Source organism: Sminthopsis crassicaudata, chromosome 1 (assembly GCF_048593235.1).
Source record: "Sminthopsis crassicaudata isolate SCR6 chromosome 1, ASM4859323v1, whole genome shotgun sequence".
In the NCBI taxonomy this organism is placed as follows: domain Eukaryota; kingdom Metazoa; phylum Chordata; class Mammalia; order Dasyuromorphia; family Dasyuridae; genus Sminthopsis; species Sminthopsis crassicaudata.
In genome coordinates this window covers 280,381,946-280,401,275 of record NC_133617.1, presented here as the reverse complement: position 1 = coordinate 280,401,275, position 19,330 = coordinate 280,381,946, and the positions used below count along the sequence as shown (strand labels likewise).

The following is a 19,330-nucleotide window of genomic DNA, read 5'->3' as shown; positions in this document are numbered from 1 at the left end:
ACAAACGTACCTTGCTATCTCTCTTTCCATCAATCCCTCATCTAGCCATCCCCACAACTTTATTTGTAATTTATATTATTAGAGAGTTACTTAAGGCACTGAGAAATTGTGATTTACCTGTCTTGGTCACTTTGTATATATCAAAGGCAAGACATGAACCTAGGTCTTCTTGATTTAGTAAACTCCAGTTATCCATTTTCCCAAACTGTCTTTCAGCTCAGTTAATGATATAAATAAAGAAGAAATAAAGAATATTGGCAAGAAAAGACTAATACATTAAAATGAAGAATTATGGAGGAGAAATATACATTAAAAGATTAGAAAGATAAACTAGTGAGATTAAGGAATAAGAGATGGATGCCCTCTCAATCCCCTTAATATTTATACAATGTGAAGTAAACTTTATGAAGACCCTTCCAATAGATCATATGAATTTATTACTCTTAAGATAAGGTATGGAAGAGAATTATAAGAATTACAACTTATGGATAAGTTGAAAATTGGGGATGTTTAGTTTGGAGAGGACTAATCAAAAAGGACAGTGAAATTGTTTGTAAATTTTTGAAAGGCTGTAATTTAGAGGAGGCATTTTAATTGTTCCATTTGGCCTCAGAGGCAAAAGGATAGAATTGAAAAAGAAACCATTTAGATTTGATGATGAGACAGATTTTTTTAGGAGTGGCATCTGTCCCAAAATGAAATGGTAGACTTCAGAAGATCGTAGGTTCCCTTATTTGAAGATCTTCAAGTTCTGGCTGAACAACAATTTGCAAGTTTATGGCATAGTAAATATTTCTTTTGTGCCTTGGTGGGACTGAATGGCCAAGTCCTATTCAACTTTCAATTTTTTTTTGAAATGTAGAGAATTATGCTAATCAGGGAAAATGTTTATAGACTTTACAGAAATAAGACAAAAAATGGGATATTTGGAAAATGTGAATATTGTTTTGGAATTAATAATTTTAGATAATAATACTGAGAAAACATTTTTAAAATAAGTTTTATTGATATATTTTGATTTTAAAAAATAAAGGTTTATAGATTATTCTGACTCTGGAAGATTTCTTTTCATAAAGTAAAACTAATAATATAGAGACCTCATATGAGAGTTCCTACAACATTCTACACCTGTAGAACATTGCTACCTCTATTTTTTTTAAATGAACAGAAACTGATTTACTTAACCTCCTGATCCATATCCCATTGGGAAAAGAAAAAAAAAGAAAAATAAATTCTGTACATATATAATTGTTTGTTTTTAGTGTTATAATTGTATAAATTATTTAAATTATTTTTCTGCTTCCATTTTTCCTCAGTTTATATGACTTAATTTTTTTGTACTTTTATAATATTGATGAGGATGAATATTAAGTATATGTTATTCTTATAGTTCTGCTTATTTCATCCTACATTAGTTTATATGTCTTTCTGAAATAACTTATTCCTTAATTTCCTACATCACAATAGTAGTCGAGTATATTCTTATACCACTTATTCAACTATTCCTCAATTGATGACTATTTCTCCTTTCTCCCATTTTTTAACCACCACAAAAATAGCTGCTATAATATTTTTGTTCATACTGGATATTTTCCTTTTTCTTTAATTTCTTTTAGGTATAGGCTTATCAGTTATTAAATATTAATATATTTTTTCTGTATAAATCCAAAACGATTTAAGAATCATTCACAGGTTCATCAACAGAACAACAATATGCTTGTTTCTTACTCCTCCAATGTTTGTCATTTTCCTTTTATTCTGTCATTTTTGCTATGCCAATGAATATATATTGAGATTTTTTTAAGATTTAGATTTTTCATTTCTGATAGTGATGTATTTTTCCCATAGTCTTTTACTCAATATTACAATTATGGCTTTTTGAAAAAAATATGATAATTTGGAAAATATATTTCCTTGTCCAAATTAATACTAATTGGGAAAATACATATTTAAAAGACCATGAAAGTCTACTTTTCACTAGAGTGGCAAAAATGTGTACTTGCAAACATATGTAGTATACACCACACATATATATATATATATATATATATATATATATATATATATATATATATGTATATATATATATATATATATATATATATATATATACTATATGTACATATGTAGTATATCAAACATACATACCTAGTATATAAAGTACATGTTTTATACATACATATATGTAGTTCAGTATGTAAAATATATATAACTTACAATCAATTCATTAGTGTAAAAATAAAACACATTAACAAAACTTTTTTTTTTTTTTAATAGAAGGAAGATATTTCAAGAACTTTGGAAAATTTATGAGGAAGAATTTCAGAGTGGGCATTCCTCATGTTTGGAAATGATCTCTAAGTCAGGATCCTCCTTATTCCTAATTTTGAAGGTAGTCTTGCATAGAGTCAGAAAGATTTTTACCAATCAGTGAATCAATCAATACACATTTATTAAGTGCCTACTATGTGCCAAATGCTGTGCTAAAAGCTTAGGATACAAAAAGAGACAAAAGACATATCTTTTCCCTCAAGGAATTTGTAATCTAATGGGGGAGACAACAATGCAAAAAAAAAAAAAAATTGTATATACAAAGTATATACAGGATAACTAAGAAAGAAACAAGGAGGAAACATTGGAGTTTAGAGGTGCTGGGAAAGGATCCCAAGAGAAGGTGAGATTTTATTTTGTATTTAAATTAGTTAGAGAGGTTAGTAAGCAGAGTGAAGGGAGAGTATTCTAGGACTAAGGGATAGCTAAAGAGAATGTGTGGAGCTAAAAAATGGAGTGTCTTGTTTGTGAAACAGTCAGAAGACCAATGTAACTGAAACAAAAATTATGTGTTGGGGAATAAAGTGTGAAAAGACTGGGAAAGTAGGAAGGAGGTATGTTATAAAGAACTTTGAATGTCAAACAGAACATTTTGTATTTGCTCCTAAAGGCAATAAGAAGACACTGAAGTTGATTTTGGGGTGTGTGTGTGTGTGTGTGTGTGTGTGTGTGTGTGTGTGTGTGTGTGTTTGTGACATAATCAGACCTAGACTTTAGGAAAATTACTTAGCTATTGAATGGTAAGCTGAATGGAGGATGGGTTGGAGTTGGGAGACACTTGAGACAGGCAGACCCATCAGCAAAGCTGTTGCAACAATAAAGATGTGCAGTGACAAAGGCCTGCACTAAAATGGTAGCAGTGTTAGAGAAGCTGCAAAGGTAAAATTGACAGGTCTTGGACAACAGCCTATATTGCAAGCCTTAAGAGCTGGGAAGATCCTATTGCACTCTATAGTAATAAGTAAGGTATGAGAAAGATAAGGAACGGTAATGAGTTAGGAGGAAAGAGGGTGAGTTCTGTTTTGGACATATTGAGTTTAAGATGTCTAGTGATCATCCAATTTGAAATTTCCAATGATTAGACTGGAAATCTTTGGAGAGATTGGGGCTTAAAGATAGATTTAATCAATCTTAAATTGATTGCAATTGCATTGCAATTGAATCCACATGAGCTGGTGAGATCACTAAATGAAAGAGTATTGAGGAAGATCCAAAAGCATATGCGCTTCTATTGGGGAGCAAACTGGAAGCCCATTCAAAGGTCCTAGGAATAGAAGAAATGGCTCATTGAAATGACCCAAGATACTTCTGAAGGACATACAACATTCATTTTATACAAATGCGCACACACACACACACACACACACACACACACACACACACACACACACACACACTGGGACAGGAAGTATGTTTTATGCAGTCCAGAGCCTGTGACTCCTGAAAACTGAGTAGCGTCTGATTTCTTGACAACTGCCCTTCCCCAATTCCCGCCTCCGCCGTTTTGCCAAAAGAGGAGAGGGAAGAGAAGGGTAAATAATGCTTTTGGACTAGAAAGCTCCACATGAGACTCCACCGCCAACCTGGCTTTTCCTCCAAAAGTAAGATTTCGGGAGTTGCTGAAGTGCAGCAAAGGTGTGTTTGTCTAGAACTCAGCCCACATAGGCGGGTGAAAGTTCCGAGGCTGCTCTGCCGCTTGTCCTCCAGCCCAGCTCTGTGCCCTTTCTCATGTTCTTTAGTTCCTAGGTCCCTCCCTGGAACTGATTTCTTTCCTCTCTTCGGTCCCCACAGCACCACCGGAGCCCAGTTGCCAGCTGGCTGTGCCTGGGGCGGGGTCAATGAAGCGCAACGGGAAGAAAGTACAGCTCTCCACTGGGGAGAATAAAGAGCCCCAGGGCGTTGCCTACGAGGGGGTGGAGAATCAAATGGATGCCACAGAGGAAGATGTATTTAAGGTAAAGGGATTTGGGGGCGACTGGAAGATGCTCTGAAATGTGGGTTCTCTCCCTCCCTTGCACTGAATTTCCACTACTTCCTTCAGAAGTTTCCAGAGGTGGCAACTGCAGACATGGCTTGGAAATCTTGGGAGTGCTACGTGTGTGCCCTTGTCACTAGAGTTTAGGAAAAACGGGCTTAGGATGCTTAGAGGGGAGTAGCAACTTTAATCTTGGTCTTTCTTCGCGTTCTCCTTCTTGCCTCACCTCCTGCCTTATCATTTGAAGAGGGAGAAATGTGAATGATCCAGATTCAAGCTGACACGAAGGGAAAAAGGTATGGCTAGTTCTCAAGCTCGTTCGTTTAGAACAGAGAATCCAATATCCTCCTGTAGCTTTACATCAGTGCATAGTGCATCCTTGCATAAGTGGGTAAAAAGAAAGTTTTGTACATATGCATATGTATGTGCGTACTTCTAAATATATGATTGAGGGGAGGCAGTACTATATTGAACTCTTGGCCCAAAGAATTTAATTAAAAGTCCATTTCAGTCGAGTTCCTGGGAACTGTTTTTGCTAGGGAAATAATTGGGAAGAAACTATATCCTTTATACAGAATGTCTTAAAGATTACCGCAGTAGGTATCCTTACTTTGTTGATATAAATAGGGAACCAGTGGAGACTATTCTGAGCTTATCCCTTTCCCTCTCAATGATTTCATTTACTCCAGGCTTCTGACATTAAAAAGAAAATCCATTCTTTTTAATTGTCTTAGAGAATAGTAAGGTTCTTTCTGTGAACTTTTTCCTCTAATGATGAATACACATAAGGTAATGTATGTTTGTTAGCTGACTTAGTAGAGGGATATGGCAGACATAGCAACAGCATTTTAGCAAAACTTGACAGAATTTGCAGTCATTTTACAGGAATGTGGCATAGGATTTATGCTTGCTCTAGAACTCTGCTTTATCAACTTCCTTTCTGTAATTTTTTTTTCTATAAAGAAACTTTCTATGAAGTAAATCATTTGGATGTTTGCCCTTATGGGGGGGGGGGCGTGCATTGATGAGAAGCTATTAGAGGGAAAACAAATAAAAGCAAATCACTCAATTCTCTTTTCCAGAAAGTCTCTTCTCATCTTAAAAACTATAAACAATCCATTTTTGTTGTTGCTGTTCTTGTTTTGGAAGTGAGTTTAATAAATGGTTCCCAATTGATAAAGTAGGGGTCAGGAATTGTTAACTTTTTCAGTTTAATGAACTCTCAGGTGAAGAAACATCTTCTTCTAATAGTTTTAGAGATTAGGGAATTGAGGTACTGAGAAAGTAAGTGACTTTCCCAGATTTTCACAGTAAATGACTGAGGCAGGAATTAAATTGGGATCTAATACAGGATGGTATTTTTTCTGTAACTTGGAGAGTTGCCAAGAACCCTAAGAGAGAAAGTGACCAGCCCAAGATCAAAAAAGTTTCATCAAGAGACAGAGCTTGAATTGAAGTCTTCCTAGAAGAATGACTTACCTTAGTCTCAAATTAGGAAGTGCCAAGAGCAGTGGAACCTCTCTGTCCCTCCTGACTCTAATCCCTACATTCTCTCTAGGATGCCACAATACAGTTTGTATTTTGTTTTCTGGAGAATAGGCAAAATTTTCTGCAAGTATTTAACGTATTTGAAATACTTAATATGAAGATATGTTACAGCCCCTACATTAGATGCTTATGAATGAGGTAGTGAAGAGCCCATCTTTTCCTACTTTAGTGTGGTCAGAGCATACAGTCAGTGTGTGTGTGTGTGTGTGTGTGTGTGTGTGTGTGTGTGTGTGTGTGTGTGTGTCTATCTCTGCCTGTCTCTGTCTCTGTGTCTCTGTCTCTTCTCTGTCTTTGTTGCTGTGTGGAGGTTCACAGACTAGTGTCATTTTTTATTTCTCAGATGCTTTTTGAAAAATAGTGAAGTATTATTGTAACATAAGAATAATGGACACTTTAAATTTTAATTGAAGCCTTTTGTTTTCTCACCTTTTTTTCAAAACTAAAAACTTATAAATTGAGTATTAAATAATGTTGCCAAGAGGAAAAATGAAAACTAGCAGGAATTTCTCATTTTTGAGTAGAATCCCAGTGAAGTATAACATGTTATCTTGTTTGATGTTCATAACAACGGGAAGCTAGATCACACAGTTGATAAAGCACTAAATCTGGAGTCAGGAAGATCTGGATTCATTAACTGAGTCACTATCTTTTTGACTCTTGGATGAATCACTTACTCTCTGTTTTCCTCAATTTCTTCATCTGTAAAATGGAGATACTAATAAATGGGTAAGTGGCACAGTAGATAGAAGATCTAGATTCAAATTTAACTTTACATACTTACTAGCTATAGGATCAGGGGTAAGCTACTTAACTCTGTCTATCTCAGTTTCCTCAGTTGTAAAAAGGCGATAATAATGAATTCCATTCCCAGAGTATTATGATGATCAAATGAGAAAATATTTGTAAAGCACTTTTAACAGTCCTCCCTCTCTTCTTCCCTCCCTTCTTCCCTCCTTTCCTCCCTCCCTCCACCCTCCCTTCTTTGTTTCTTTCCTCTCTTCCTCCCTTCCCCCCTCCCTCTCTCCCTCCCTTTCTTCTTCCCTTCCTTTCTTTCCATCTTCCTTCCTTTCTCTGCTTTTGTAAGGATGAAACTGGATAATATTTGTAATGAACTTTGCAAATCTTAATGGATAATATCAGTTCTAGTTGTTATTATTACTAATGATGTCATTATTAGTTTTGTTGTTACTAACTTGTGAGTGGGTATTATTATTAACCCCATTTTCCCTAGGAGGGTACCGGTGCTGAATGATCTCAGGTGACTTGTACAGGGTCACAAAGCTAGTTAGTGTCTGAACCACTATATAGTGGTATAATCAAGTGTTTTTGGAAATTGGTTGAATGACTTTATCCAGAAAATATTCACTGATACCATTTCAAAAGGTCATTAGTTGAGAGTGCCAGGTATCTATCAGATCAAGATGACTGGAGATTAACTTGAATAAAAGGGATAAACATCACCCTTATTATATTTGAAAATAACACAAAACTTGAAAGGGTATTGAATACAAAATAAGGCCACAAAAAGTTCTCAAAAGAGCGATATTTGGGCTACTTCAATAAGATGGAATTTAATAAGAATAAATGTAAAGTCTTACACGGGATTAAAAAAAAATCAAATGTAAAAGGATGTGTTGGAAAAGATTGACTTAACAGTCGCTTGACTGAAAAAGATAAATAGATTTTTGTGGAATGCAATACTGATGTGTTAACAAGTATAATCAAATTTACTTTTAGGCTAATGGAATTTTAAGATTCATTAAGAAGAATTCATTACTAAAGAAGAAAGTTTGTAAATATAAAGTAAAGAGGCTGGAAATGTCCTAAAGAGGATGAAAAATATATACAAAAGATTTTTATTAATTTGCTGAAATAAAATTCTTCATATCCTTTGGCAACTTCAAAGTTTTTTTCAGATTATATAACAATTGTATGAATTATAACAATTATATGAACAAGTGCTTCATTTGCAATCTAATAGAGAATTTTAGTTCTGAAAGTCCCAACACTGAACTCTTTTTTTTTTTTTGTCTTAATGCATTACAGCAGTATTTCCATGAACTCTTGATTCTGATATATACTTAATAGAGTGTCATTGAATTTCTATAGACATTAGGCCACTGAATGAGTCTATAAACTGGTTTTACTGGCTGCATTAGATGGAAGCCAGTTGTCCAGAGAGAAAATTAACTATAAAACTGAAAATTGTAGGCAAAAAACCTCCAAATGAGACTTAGCCAAAAAAAAAAAAAAAAAAAGGATAGGACATTTTTGTTAGGGATAACAAATATTGAAGAGAATCTAATACTAGGTAGATTTTACAACTGATCCATTATTGTATACATGTAAGTTTTGAGGATGCCCTTACCCAATGGTACTACTACAGCATAGATTTTAATAGCAATACATAAGATTAATTTTGTAAAGTCAAATGTGGTGAAGGAATTTTTTATGCTAGTATAAGCAAACATACATTTGGAGAGAATTTTTTTTTGACCAGAATGGAAAAAACCCATCCTTATTTATTTATTATGTATACAGCAATGTCCTCAGCATTTTAAATCCTTCATTTCAGTTGTTTATTTGTTTTCATAGAAAGGAAAGGTATTTGAGAAATCACTGATTTTGTGTCCTTTTCTTCAGCTTTTAGTTAGAAATATATTGAAACTAGGGCAGAATTGTGTACTGAAATACCTCATTTTGCTTTGTTTTGTTCTTAAATTTTAAAGTAAGAAGCATTTGTCATGAGAAAATTTATGGATGAATCAATCAAGTTTACACTTGAAATATAGTTAACTTTGGGGCAGAAGCTGGGATGCACAGAGGGTGTTCACAGGCAGTTACAGAATGGAGATATAATAACAAGAATGATGTTATGTTCAGTGGGAAGTAAAGAAAACAGCCTGAGGAGGGGCAAAGGAAAGAAAACTATACATGTTGGTGAATATGAGAAAATGAGGATGGAGAGCTAATATGTTGCCATATTATTAAAGGCCTTAAAAACCTTGGATTTAGTCCATGATACAGTCATTGGGGAGCCGTTGTAGGTTATTGAGCCAGTGAATAGTAAGATTGAAAAAAAAAATTATCCTATTCATCTTTCAATGATGTATAAATTGATTTGAGGGTAGGCTAGAAACTATGAGACAATTATAAAACAATAATCTAGGTTTCAGTATTTTAATGGACTTTATTTACTATTTTTATTTTCTCTAGTTATATGTAAAACAAATTTTCTTTTGGTTATACATGTACATTTATTTTTTACAAATCTCCACATGAATCATGTTGAGAGAGAAAAATCAGAACAAAAGGGAAAATCTGCAAGGAAAAACAAAAACAAACAAATAAAAAAGGTGACATAGTGTTTTTATTTAGATTTTTTTTCCATCTAAAATTTATTGAGATTACCACGGATCACTGAATAACTAAGAAGAATCAAGTTTGGCTTAGTAGATCATCATACAATCCTGCTGTTGCTCTGCACAATGTTTTCCTGCTATGCTTGCTTCACTCAGCATCATTTCATGTAAATCTTTACAAGCCTTTCTAAAATCAACCTGTTCATCATTTTTACAGAACAATAATATTATATTACTTTCAAATACCGTAAAATTCAACCGTTCACCAACTGATGGGCATCTATTCATTTTCCAATTCTTTGCCACTAAAAAACAAACAAACAAACAAAAAAAAAACTTTTGCATAGGTGAGCCCTTTCCCCTCTTTTATGATTTCTTTGGGATATAGACCTAGTAATAGCACTGTTGTGTGAAAGGGTATTTCACAACACCAACAATGTATTAGTATCCAATTTTCCCACATCCCCTCCAACATTTATTATTATCTTTTCATGTCACCTTAGCCAGCCTAATAGATGTGAATCAGTACCTCAGAGTTTTCTTAATTATGATTTTTCTAACAGTGATTTAGAGGATTGTTCCATATGACTATAGACAACTTTCATTTCTTCATCTGAAAATCTTTTTCAGGGGGGAAATGAGAGTGAAGGGAGTGGGGAAAAGGAAGGGAAAATTTTTGGAACACAAAGCTTTGCAAGAGTGAATGTTGAAAATTATGTGTATGTTTTGAAAATAAAAAGCTTTAATAAAAAAATTGAAAAAAAAATTCTACTCTTGCAAGACAAGATCTGTGTTTACAAATCTATTTTATGCAATGCCTATCACACTACCAAATTTCTTGTTGTTGTTGTTCACTTGTGTCTGACTCTTTGTGATTCCATTTGAGGTTTTCTTGGCAAAGAAATTGAATTCATTTATTGTTTCTTTCTCTAGTTCATTTTACATATGAGGAAATTGAGGCAAACAGGATTAAATGAGTTGCCTATTTGCACATAGCTAGTAGATTTCTGAGATTGGATTTGAACTTATAAATATGAATTTTCCTGACTCAGGCCTCACACGCTCTTTATTATGCCACATAGCTGTCCCCATGTTACCCCTATAGTTCCAAATATGCAATAAATAATTTGAGATAATGATAATCCTTTTTAGGCCATACAGAATAATATATAGAGAATGTACAGAATTATACTTTGGGATGTAATAGGAGGTTAGATTGTTAAATTTTTTTTGTTTTGAACTCCACATTTCAATAAATATTTTTAGTATATCACTAATCATCTTTTTTTATATAAAACTAGGTTATTTTTAAAGGAAATGTAAAGGGGTTACAAAGCTTCATCATGAAAAATCGTGATAATTTATGTAGATATGATGAACTGGATGCCACACCCTTGCATCATGCAGCTGCACAAGATCAAGTTGAACTGCTGGAAATGATTATCAATGACTCCTCATTTGAAGGTAACTCAAGGTTATAACAAGTATATACTCTAATGTTAACCAGTTCCTGTTCATATAAGTTGACAATATTACTTCAATAGAGCACAAATTTAGGAAGATGAAGAAAGTGAGTGGAGAAAACAAACAAAACATCGATGTATCTGGATCAAAGCTCTTCATGAGGGATATATAGACTATGAAATAAATCCAATCCCAGATTTGGTAGTTTACTAGGTCCTGAAGTGCCAGTGACATCATAATCACATTACAATGAGCCCTACATTAATTATTATTCTTGTATATTTATGCATTATAGGAATCATACATATATATATATATATATACACACATATATATATATGCATAAAAGCATATATGTACACATATAGGGAACCTCATGATGTGAGGTGTTTAAATATGTATACATTCATGTGTATGATAATACATATATGCATATGTATAATTAATTAAGAGGTAGGACAGCATGGCATATTGAGAGCTGGTCTTCATCAAAATACTTGGGATACCAGTCCTGCTTCTGGCAACACCCAGGCCATCTGACCATGGACAAAGCATTTAATATATTACTGTTCTGGTCAACTGCCTAATGGGCTATAAGGTGCAGAAAAGATAAAGACAGCTCCTCTTTAATCAGTCCTTATCTCAGTGAAATAATAGGTCTGTTCAGCAGTTAAATTAATCATTTCCATCTGTCTATGTAGACACTCACATATATTTACAATGTTATTAAATATGTAAAATAGAATAAAATGTAGATGTATTCCTCTTTGAAATATCTGTTAGGAAATCTTTTTTTTGAGCAAAGTTGTTTGTTTCCTAAGGGTGAATTTCTCCAAATTAAACTTTTCTCCAAAGGAACCTTCCCTGGGAAACATTCAATAACTTCTACCTTTGGCTGGGACTGGGTCTTGTTTTGCTTCTGTTGTCACTGTTTCTAGCTTGATACATTTTGTTCAGGAGGCACTCGGGAAATACTTGATTTGTTGATAGAGGGATAAAACTAATTGTGTTATTATTAAATCTTTTGAGAGAAATTGTTACTAAATAACCAATTATGGGGGAGATGCAAGTTTTTTTTTTTTTTTTTTTTTTTTTTTTTCCCCCTTCCTACATCCTCATTATCTATTAGGCCATCCCAGAATCTGAATGACATTGTTGATGGTTGAAATTGGCCAAATCCCATCAGGTACCTGATTCTGGGTGGGATTTCTCCTTTTAACTAGAAAACCTTACCAAAAAATTCAATCCAAGATAAATTCTGACACATTGTGTTCCACTCAACAAAATCTAAGAGTTGATCCTCTTTTGTCTAGATTGATCTAGGCAGAAGTAGTCTAGATAAGAGACGTCTTTATCTCCTAGACTAAGTGATTAAAGTAATTACAATAAGTCCACTTCTAATTATACTATTCATTATTCTCCTTGTTTTCTTAAATTTATTTTATTTTTAATTTATGCAATAAAACAAGTATTTCCACAACACATTGAAATACAAAGATGATTGAACATGAAATGACAAATTTCCTGTGCACAACATGCTATTCCTTCAAATATATACAACAAAATTATCATGCAAATTTCTCCCCCTCCCTTTTTTTTTTCTTCTCTCCCTCCACCTGCTATCCTACAGATGGGACTACCCACAGAACACCCATTCTTCCAAGGGCATATAAGTATTCCATGGATTCCATGAAGGGTGCTTAGCCTTCAACAGTGTCACAGACAAGTTTTATTAATTATCTATTAGCATGATTAATAAAATGATTAATTATCCAGAAACTGTCTCTTGAACTTTTTATACCTAAACAGTATAGCCAGAAGAAAATATATTGTTTCTATTTTATGCTGCTTTTTTTTTTCCTTCTAGGACTGAATATACTGGATATTTCAGGAAATACCCCTTTGCATTGGGCTGTTGAAAAAAAACAAGTTGATAATGTTAAATGTCTTCTTAACAGAGGAGCTAATCCAAACATATGCAACAACAACTTGCTGGCACCCATTCACCTAGCTATTCAATGTTTTCATAATGATATAGTGAAGGTAAGGCTACCATGGGAAGTATGCATGTATTTGTGTGTGTATGCAGGTGTTTGTATGTGTGTGTGTGTGTGTGTGTGTGTGTGTGTGTGTGTGAGCAAGAGATAGAGAGAAAGAGACAGAGAAATAGATAGAGATGGAGACAGAGACAGAGAGACAGAGAAAGAGTTGAGGGAGGGGAAAAGGAAGAAAGAGGAAAGAAGGGAGGGAAAGAGGGAGGGAGAAAGGAAGGGAGATATGTGAAGGTGTGACTAGGTATGCATAATTCATAAATCCTTTTTCACAATGCAGTTGTCTGCAGGTGAATCAGGTTGATCTGTCAAACTCAGAACAAACAGAAATTGTGTGATTAGTACCATTTCTGAACAACTTAAATGACTCACCCTCTGAATAGCATAGGAATTAGCAATATTTTTTCAGTGGTCTTGGAAATAGTCATAGCATCATTTTCTTTAACTGTTGTCAGCATCACATCATCATCATGAAAATAGAAAAGGTTATAGAATTGGATCACTCAGTTCAGGAAGTCTACACACACACACACACACACACACACACACACACACACATTACACACATATTCTGTATTCTGTTTCAGGAGTACCTTTCATTAAATACAATGAACTTAGAAGAATCAAGTCAACAAGCATTTAAGTGCTATGTGCTGATTACTCTGTAAATCCCTCAAGATAAAAAGTAAGGCAAAAAAGGCTTAGTTTTCAGTTTAGGGGAAGACAAAATGTAGCCAACTTTGCATTAATAATATAAATACTGGATAAGCTGGTTATAATGATTTAGGAGAAGGCTTTAGCATGAAGAAGGATGAATTCTTATAGAAGATAGAATTTTAGCTGGGACTTAAAGGAAATTGGGAACGGAGATTGGGGTAAGATAATTTTAGGATAAGGAATAACCAGTGAAAAGTCCCAGAGTTGGAAGATGGAGTGCCAATTTCCAAGGATCAGTAAGGAGACCATTGTCACTCAATGCAGTGTATATTGAGAGGAGTAAGATGTGACATGACTGAGAAATGTAAGAAAGGGTCAGATTATAAATGTCTCTGAATCCAAAAAAGGTGATTTTATATTTGATTCTGAAGGTGACAGAGAGATGACCTTGTCATATAGTCAAAATGAGGAATAATAGAATTTGTACTTTAACACTTTAGGACAAGAATAAGACCTTCAACATATTGCATTCTCTACATGGGATTAAAAAAAATTGTACAAAACTTGCTCCAATGAAATGTAGAAAAGTTATGTTCTCTGGCATTTTTCATTAATTATATGAGAGATATCATTGTCCTATGAACAAAAGAGTGCTGGTCATGCATGAAGTGAGGAGAAACGTTTCAAGTCATAGATCTTATAATTTACTAACTCTCTGTTCCAGAATAATTTGCTTATTATCTCCTACCCTTAGTCCTTCACCTCTAGGATGAGGACAATAATAATTGAATTACTCATCTCTTGAAATTGTCATGAAAGAAGTGCTTTATGAACCTGTATAAACAATATATACTTCTGGGTCATAATTTTTTCATTATTGAAATGTCATGTAGACTGAAGTAGAAATAATCCTGTCAATGTAGGAAAGATCATAGTTTGGAATCTGGAACACATTTTCTAATTAAAAAAAAATCTTATGAATGGTGGTCTATTTAGTTCACTTTGTAGCCACTTGTACCTCTAACATAGGTCATGGAATGGCCACCTGCCATTTTGGAGAATGGATTGTCCTTCAAGTCAGGATGAGCCTAAATTTGAGGCATACCTCTGACTCATTCTGTCTATGACACTGTACATCTTACTGATTTCTTCATTACCACTAGGCAACTGTAAAATATAGCAAGTATCATTCTGCTTCAGATGAAGTCACAGAACTGGTAAAAATTAAGAATGTAAAGAAAAAAAATCCAAAGAAATTATAAATTTGCACCGGTAGAAGCAGTTTCTATCTGATAGTCCTTCTTTTAAAATTGACCAATAATATTTAACATTTTAATGATTTCAATTGTATAAGGAAGATAAAGGGGAATTTTAAAAATTCCTAACAATGTGTTATATTTTCCAGTGAATCTCACTGTCTTCTTTCATCTTTCTTTTTTCCTTCTTTGCTTATTTTATGGCTTCATTTGTATTTGACTTCTTCCATCTCCATCACATATGTAAACTGTTTTTCAAACCTTAAGTGCTATATAAATAGTAACTATTGTTCTATAAGAAGATATTATTCCTCTCTTCATACTATGGTTGCAGAACTGAACAAGAAAAAGGCTGGAGGCTTGTCTTGAGAAATATTAGGGATTTGGGTTGCTTCTGGGAAGTCTCTCCAAATGTTTACAGGGACTATTTGTATCTGACGTGTGACTGAGCATTCCAAGCTCCTATTTGTCACAGTCAGGCACACTAACTTGATTCTCGACTCTTACATAGTGATGTCATTTTGGGCCTCTCTGAGAACAAAAGACAACCACCAACTAGAGGATATGGTGGGTAGTAAAATGCAAGAAGGCTGGAGGTTTAAAAAGGAGCCAGGTTATGTGAGCTTTAATTGCCAAGTAGAAGATTTTACACATGATCTTGGAATCAATAGAGAGTCATTTGAGTTGATTGAAGTGTGGGAAGGAGTTATAAGATCATATCTGTATTAATAGAAGATTGTTTTGACAGTTGAGTGAAGGGTGGTCTAGAGTAAAGCAAAAACTTGAGTTATGGAGATATTCCATTAGTTTAGTTATGACATGATGAGGGTTTGCATGATGATGTTGTTAGTGTCAAAGGGGAGAAAGGGGTGTGTGTGTGTGTGTGTGTGTGTGTGTGTGTGTGTGTGTGTATGTGTATACACACACACATACATATATGGTATTATAAAAGTAGATATGATGGGATTTGGCAACTTATTGGACATGGGAGTAAAAGAGTGAGGAACCAAAGATGTCACCAGTTTAAAGTCTGGGTGACTGGGTAGGGGTGGGATGAAGTAAAAAAAGAAGCTAAGAAGAAAGAAGAGTTTTGGAGATAAGATAATACATTCAGTTTTAGACATTAAATTTAAGAATTCTGAAACTTGTAGTTGAGATATCTAATAAGTATGTGAAGATGTAAAATTGGAGGTTAGTAGAAGTAGAGGCTGAACAAATATCTGGGAATCATCTGCTTAAATCCACCTCAATGTAGACCCAAGGGATCCATATTAAAATATTACCTTTACAGAATTTTCAACTTTACAGAAGTCCTTTAGAATGATTAGAAAGCTGTATAGCTCCCAGTTTCTGAGCAAACTGAAACTTTCAATATACCCTTCTCTGAATATGCTTCTTGTAGTCATCTAGAAATGGCAGAAATTTTCAAGAGCTGGGTCACCAACTCTAGCATTTCAATTTTTAGAAGTAATTGCTTTATGTTCTTAGTCCCATTTTACTCTCACTCCTTTAGACTCTTGTTTATAAATCAAATAATGGTAAGGTTGGAAAGAGAAGACTAGATAGCCACTACCTAGATTATATGATCAGAAGACAGAGTTAGAAGGATATCAGGAGATAAGCTTATCAACATGTTCTTTTTCTTAATAAATAAAAAATAATCACATAAAACTAACAAAGTAAAATTTAAAAGAGATCATTTGGAGTTGTTAATCTTAAATTCATAAAGTCAGTTGTTGCAGAATACCAACTGAATGAGTCACAGCTTAATGGCAATGATTGAGGAAAAAAATAGGAGTTTAGGGGTTTTTAGGTCCCTAAATATCCCTGATTCTGTAACATCAACCACAGATAGGGTTCACAATTCACAGGCATAAAAAAATACTGTCTAAATCTTACTTTTTAAAAATAAAATAAAGCTTTTGTGAATGCTTACTTTTAGTTTTATTTTCATTAGTTTAAGTTGTAATTTTGGTTCTTAATAGTTTTATTTCCTTTTCTCCATAGGTTTTGATTGAGCACAGTACTACTGATGTCAATTTAATAGGAGAAAATGGAAACACACCCCTAATGTTGGCCTGCTCCAAAGATAATAGTGAAGCACTAAAACTTTTGGTATGTATAGTTTTATTTTTTCAAAATTTTCAAATTGAGCCTTCAATCATTTATAATATTTGCTATTGTAGGCAAATCACTTCACATCATTGGACTTAAAGATAATAATACTTATGTTACAGATCTCACAGACTTGTTATAAAAAGTAATAGGCAATTGTGAGTTATTATTAGAACTTATTTTAGAAGATACACAAGTACCTTCTGAAGAAAAAAACCTTTTCCAGTATTTTACTATCTTAGACTGTATAATTAAGGTGCTGTAAAAGAAATAGTCTGTCTGGATTTCAACAAAGTATTTGGTGATGCAGGCTAATTATACACTATTTCAAAGTCCGAATCTTTTTGAACAGCAAAATAACTGTTTGGACATGTATACATATATTGTATATAATTTATACTTTAACATAGTTAACATGTATTGGTCAACCTGCCTTCTGGGGGGGGAGGAGGGGAAAAATTAGAGCATAAGGTTTGGCAATTGTCAATGTTGTAAAATTACCCATGCATATATCAGGTAAATAAAAAGTATTTTTAAAAAATGTATATCTTGTTGGGCAAGGTGAATAAATCTATATAATCAGATAATTGTCCAATTAGCTACATTTATATCTTGAATACTAACAATACCAAAGAGTACTAACTAAATTGTTGTCAAACTAGAGGAGGATCTGATGAATGACTTTTAATAATCTTATTCTGTTCGATATTTTAAACTTCTTGAGCGAAGGCACACTTATAAATTTTGCAGAAAGAGATAGCTCATATATCAGATGAGAGAATAAAGAGATCAAAAAATCTTATCTATCTAGATTATAAGATCAGAAGACAGAGTTAGAAGGATATCAGGAGATAAGCTAATCAATATGTTCTTTTTTTTAATAAATAAAAAATAATCACATAAAACTAACAAAGTAAAATTTAAGAGATCATTTGGAGTTGTTAATCTTAAATTCATAAAGTCAGTTGTTGCAGAATTACCAACTGCATGAGTCACAGTTTAATGTCAATGTTTGAGGAAAAAACAGAGGGGTTTTAGTTGATCCCTGGAAAAGTTAGCATAGTGATGCATTGTTTCCAAGGCTTATGCAAACTAGAGCTGCTTCTATGGGAACATATAATCCAAAACAAGTGAGATTAAATTTTGCACTATTGTATATTAGTCAGAATGCATCTGGACCTTTTTTTGTTCAAACTAGGCATCATTTTATTTTAGATTCTATTTTATTTTTATTTCTATTTTCAGTTCTGATTTCTTTCTCTTCTACTTTCATTTCCCATTCATTGAGAAAGCAAAGAAAAAAATACTACTAAAATGAATACTTGGGCAAAACAAATTGCTGCAGTAGTCATATCTAAAAGAAAGGAGAGGATTCTGAAAAGATGGCAGAATAGGTTGAAAAAATTCCAAGCTCTCCAAATTTCTCCCACAAAAAAAAAGACCAAATTATGCCTTAGCACAAATGTAGAGTGGTGAAAATAAACATAAGTTGTGTCAGAACATTGATCTTTTGGGGACAAGTGGAGATGAACCAGAACAGAAATTTTATTTCTGTAAAGTGTAAAAACTTCCAGTTAGTGAAACAGCAAGTGGCAAACCCTGAAACTAGCTTGGTTAGGAGGTAACCTTAGCTTCAATTGTAGGAATTTTCATCTTCTGAACCATGTGGATAATCAGGTGTTTGAGTAGATGAAGATTGATGAAAACTCTACTAATAGGATTTCAGGCCCAGCTGTGCTGTTGAGATGCTTTTCTGAGCCAGAAGCAATAAGCACAAACCTAGTAAATGCAGAAGCAGTAGGGAAGGGATACTGCTACCTGTGGGAATGTAGGAGGAGAAAGACCTGAGGCCAGAGGTACCAAATCCCATACTCCAGCACTAAAGTTGATTATAATGAGAAGCTCTTACTAAAACAAACAAAAAAACAGGCAACAGAGAAAGCACTCAACTTTAAAAAGTTAGTAGGGGAATAAAGAAGAACAAGGTTTGTCTTCAGAGGAGAACATTGAACTAATAATATTCTTTCCTCCACAAAGAGTAACATCAAATGGTCATTTGACAAAAAGAAATTTACAAAGGAATTTTAAAGACTTTAGAAATCCAGTGAGAGAGATTAAGGATAATTTAAAAAATAAGAACAATCCAAGAAAAACAAGATTATAAAAAGAAAATGAATCAAATTACAAAGGAGATCCAAAATCTTTTTAAAATTTTAATTCAATTTTTTAAATTAAGTATTTTATTTTTCTCCAGTTATATGTAAAAATAATTTTAACAATCTTTAAAACATTTAAGTTCCAGATTCTCTCCTGTCCTCCTTTCCCATTCCCCACCTCCATTGAGAATGCTGTGGAAATTGAACGAGGACCTGTTTTATTGTGGAATTCGCTAAGTTGTTCTCCAACAAGTTTCCAATTATCTACACTTATTTTTTCTTACTCCAAGAACCAAGGGAACATGCGTTTTAATATGCCTAAGAGTCTAGCAGTCTGTATCCAGGTTATAAGTACACTTTGCTCCTCAATTATCTTAAGAATGCTTTCTATAGCACCACTTTGGGGTGGGAGTGG

The 19,330-nt window shown here is 33.7% G+C and overlaps 1 protein-coding gene across 1 annotated transcript in view; it reads left to right on the top strand.

The window, feature by feature from the left end:
* The first annotated feature begins 4,128 nt into the window (after positions 1 to 4,128).
* TRPA1 (transient receptor potential cation channel subfamily A member 1) overlaps positions 4,129 to 19,330 on the top strand; it is a 70,941-nt gene continuing 55,739 nt past the window's right edge. The window contains exons 1-4 of the mRNA XM_074285486.1: positions 4,129 to 4,286; positions 10,518 to 10,680; positions 12,548 to 12,723; positions 16,652 to 16,759. Coding sequence (XP_074141587.1) covers positions 4,170 to 4,286; positions 10,518 to 10,680; positions 12,548 to 12,723; positions 16,652 to 16,759 — 564 coding nt within the window. The 5' untranslated portion in view covers positions 4,129 to 4,169. The remainder of the gene's footprint in view (positions 4,287 to 10,517; positions 10,681 to 12,547; positions 12,724 to 16,651; positions 16,760 to 19,330) is intronic.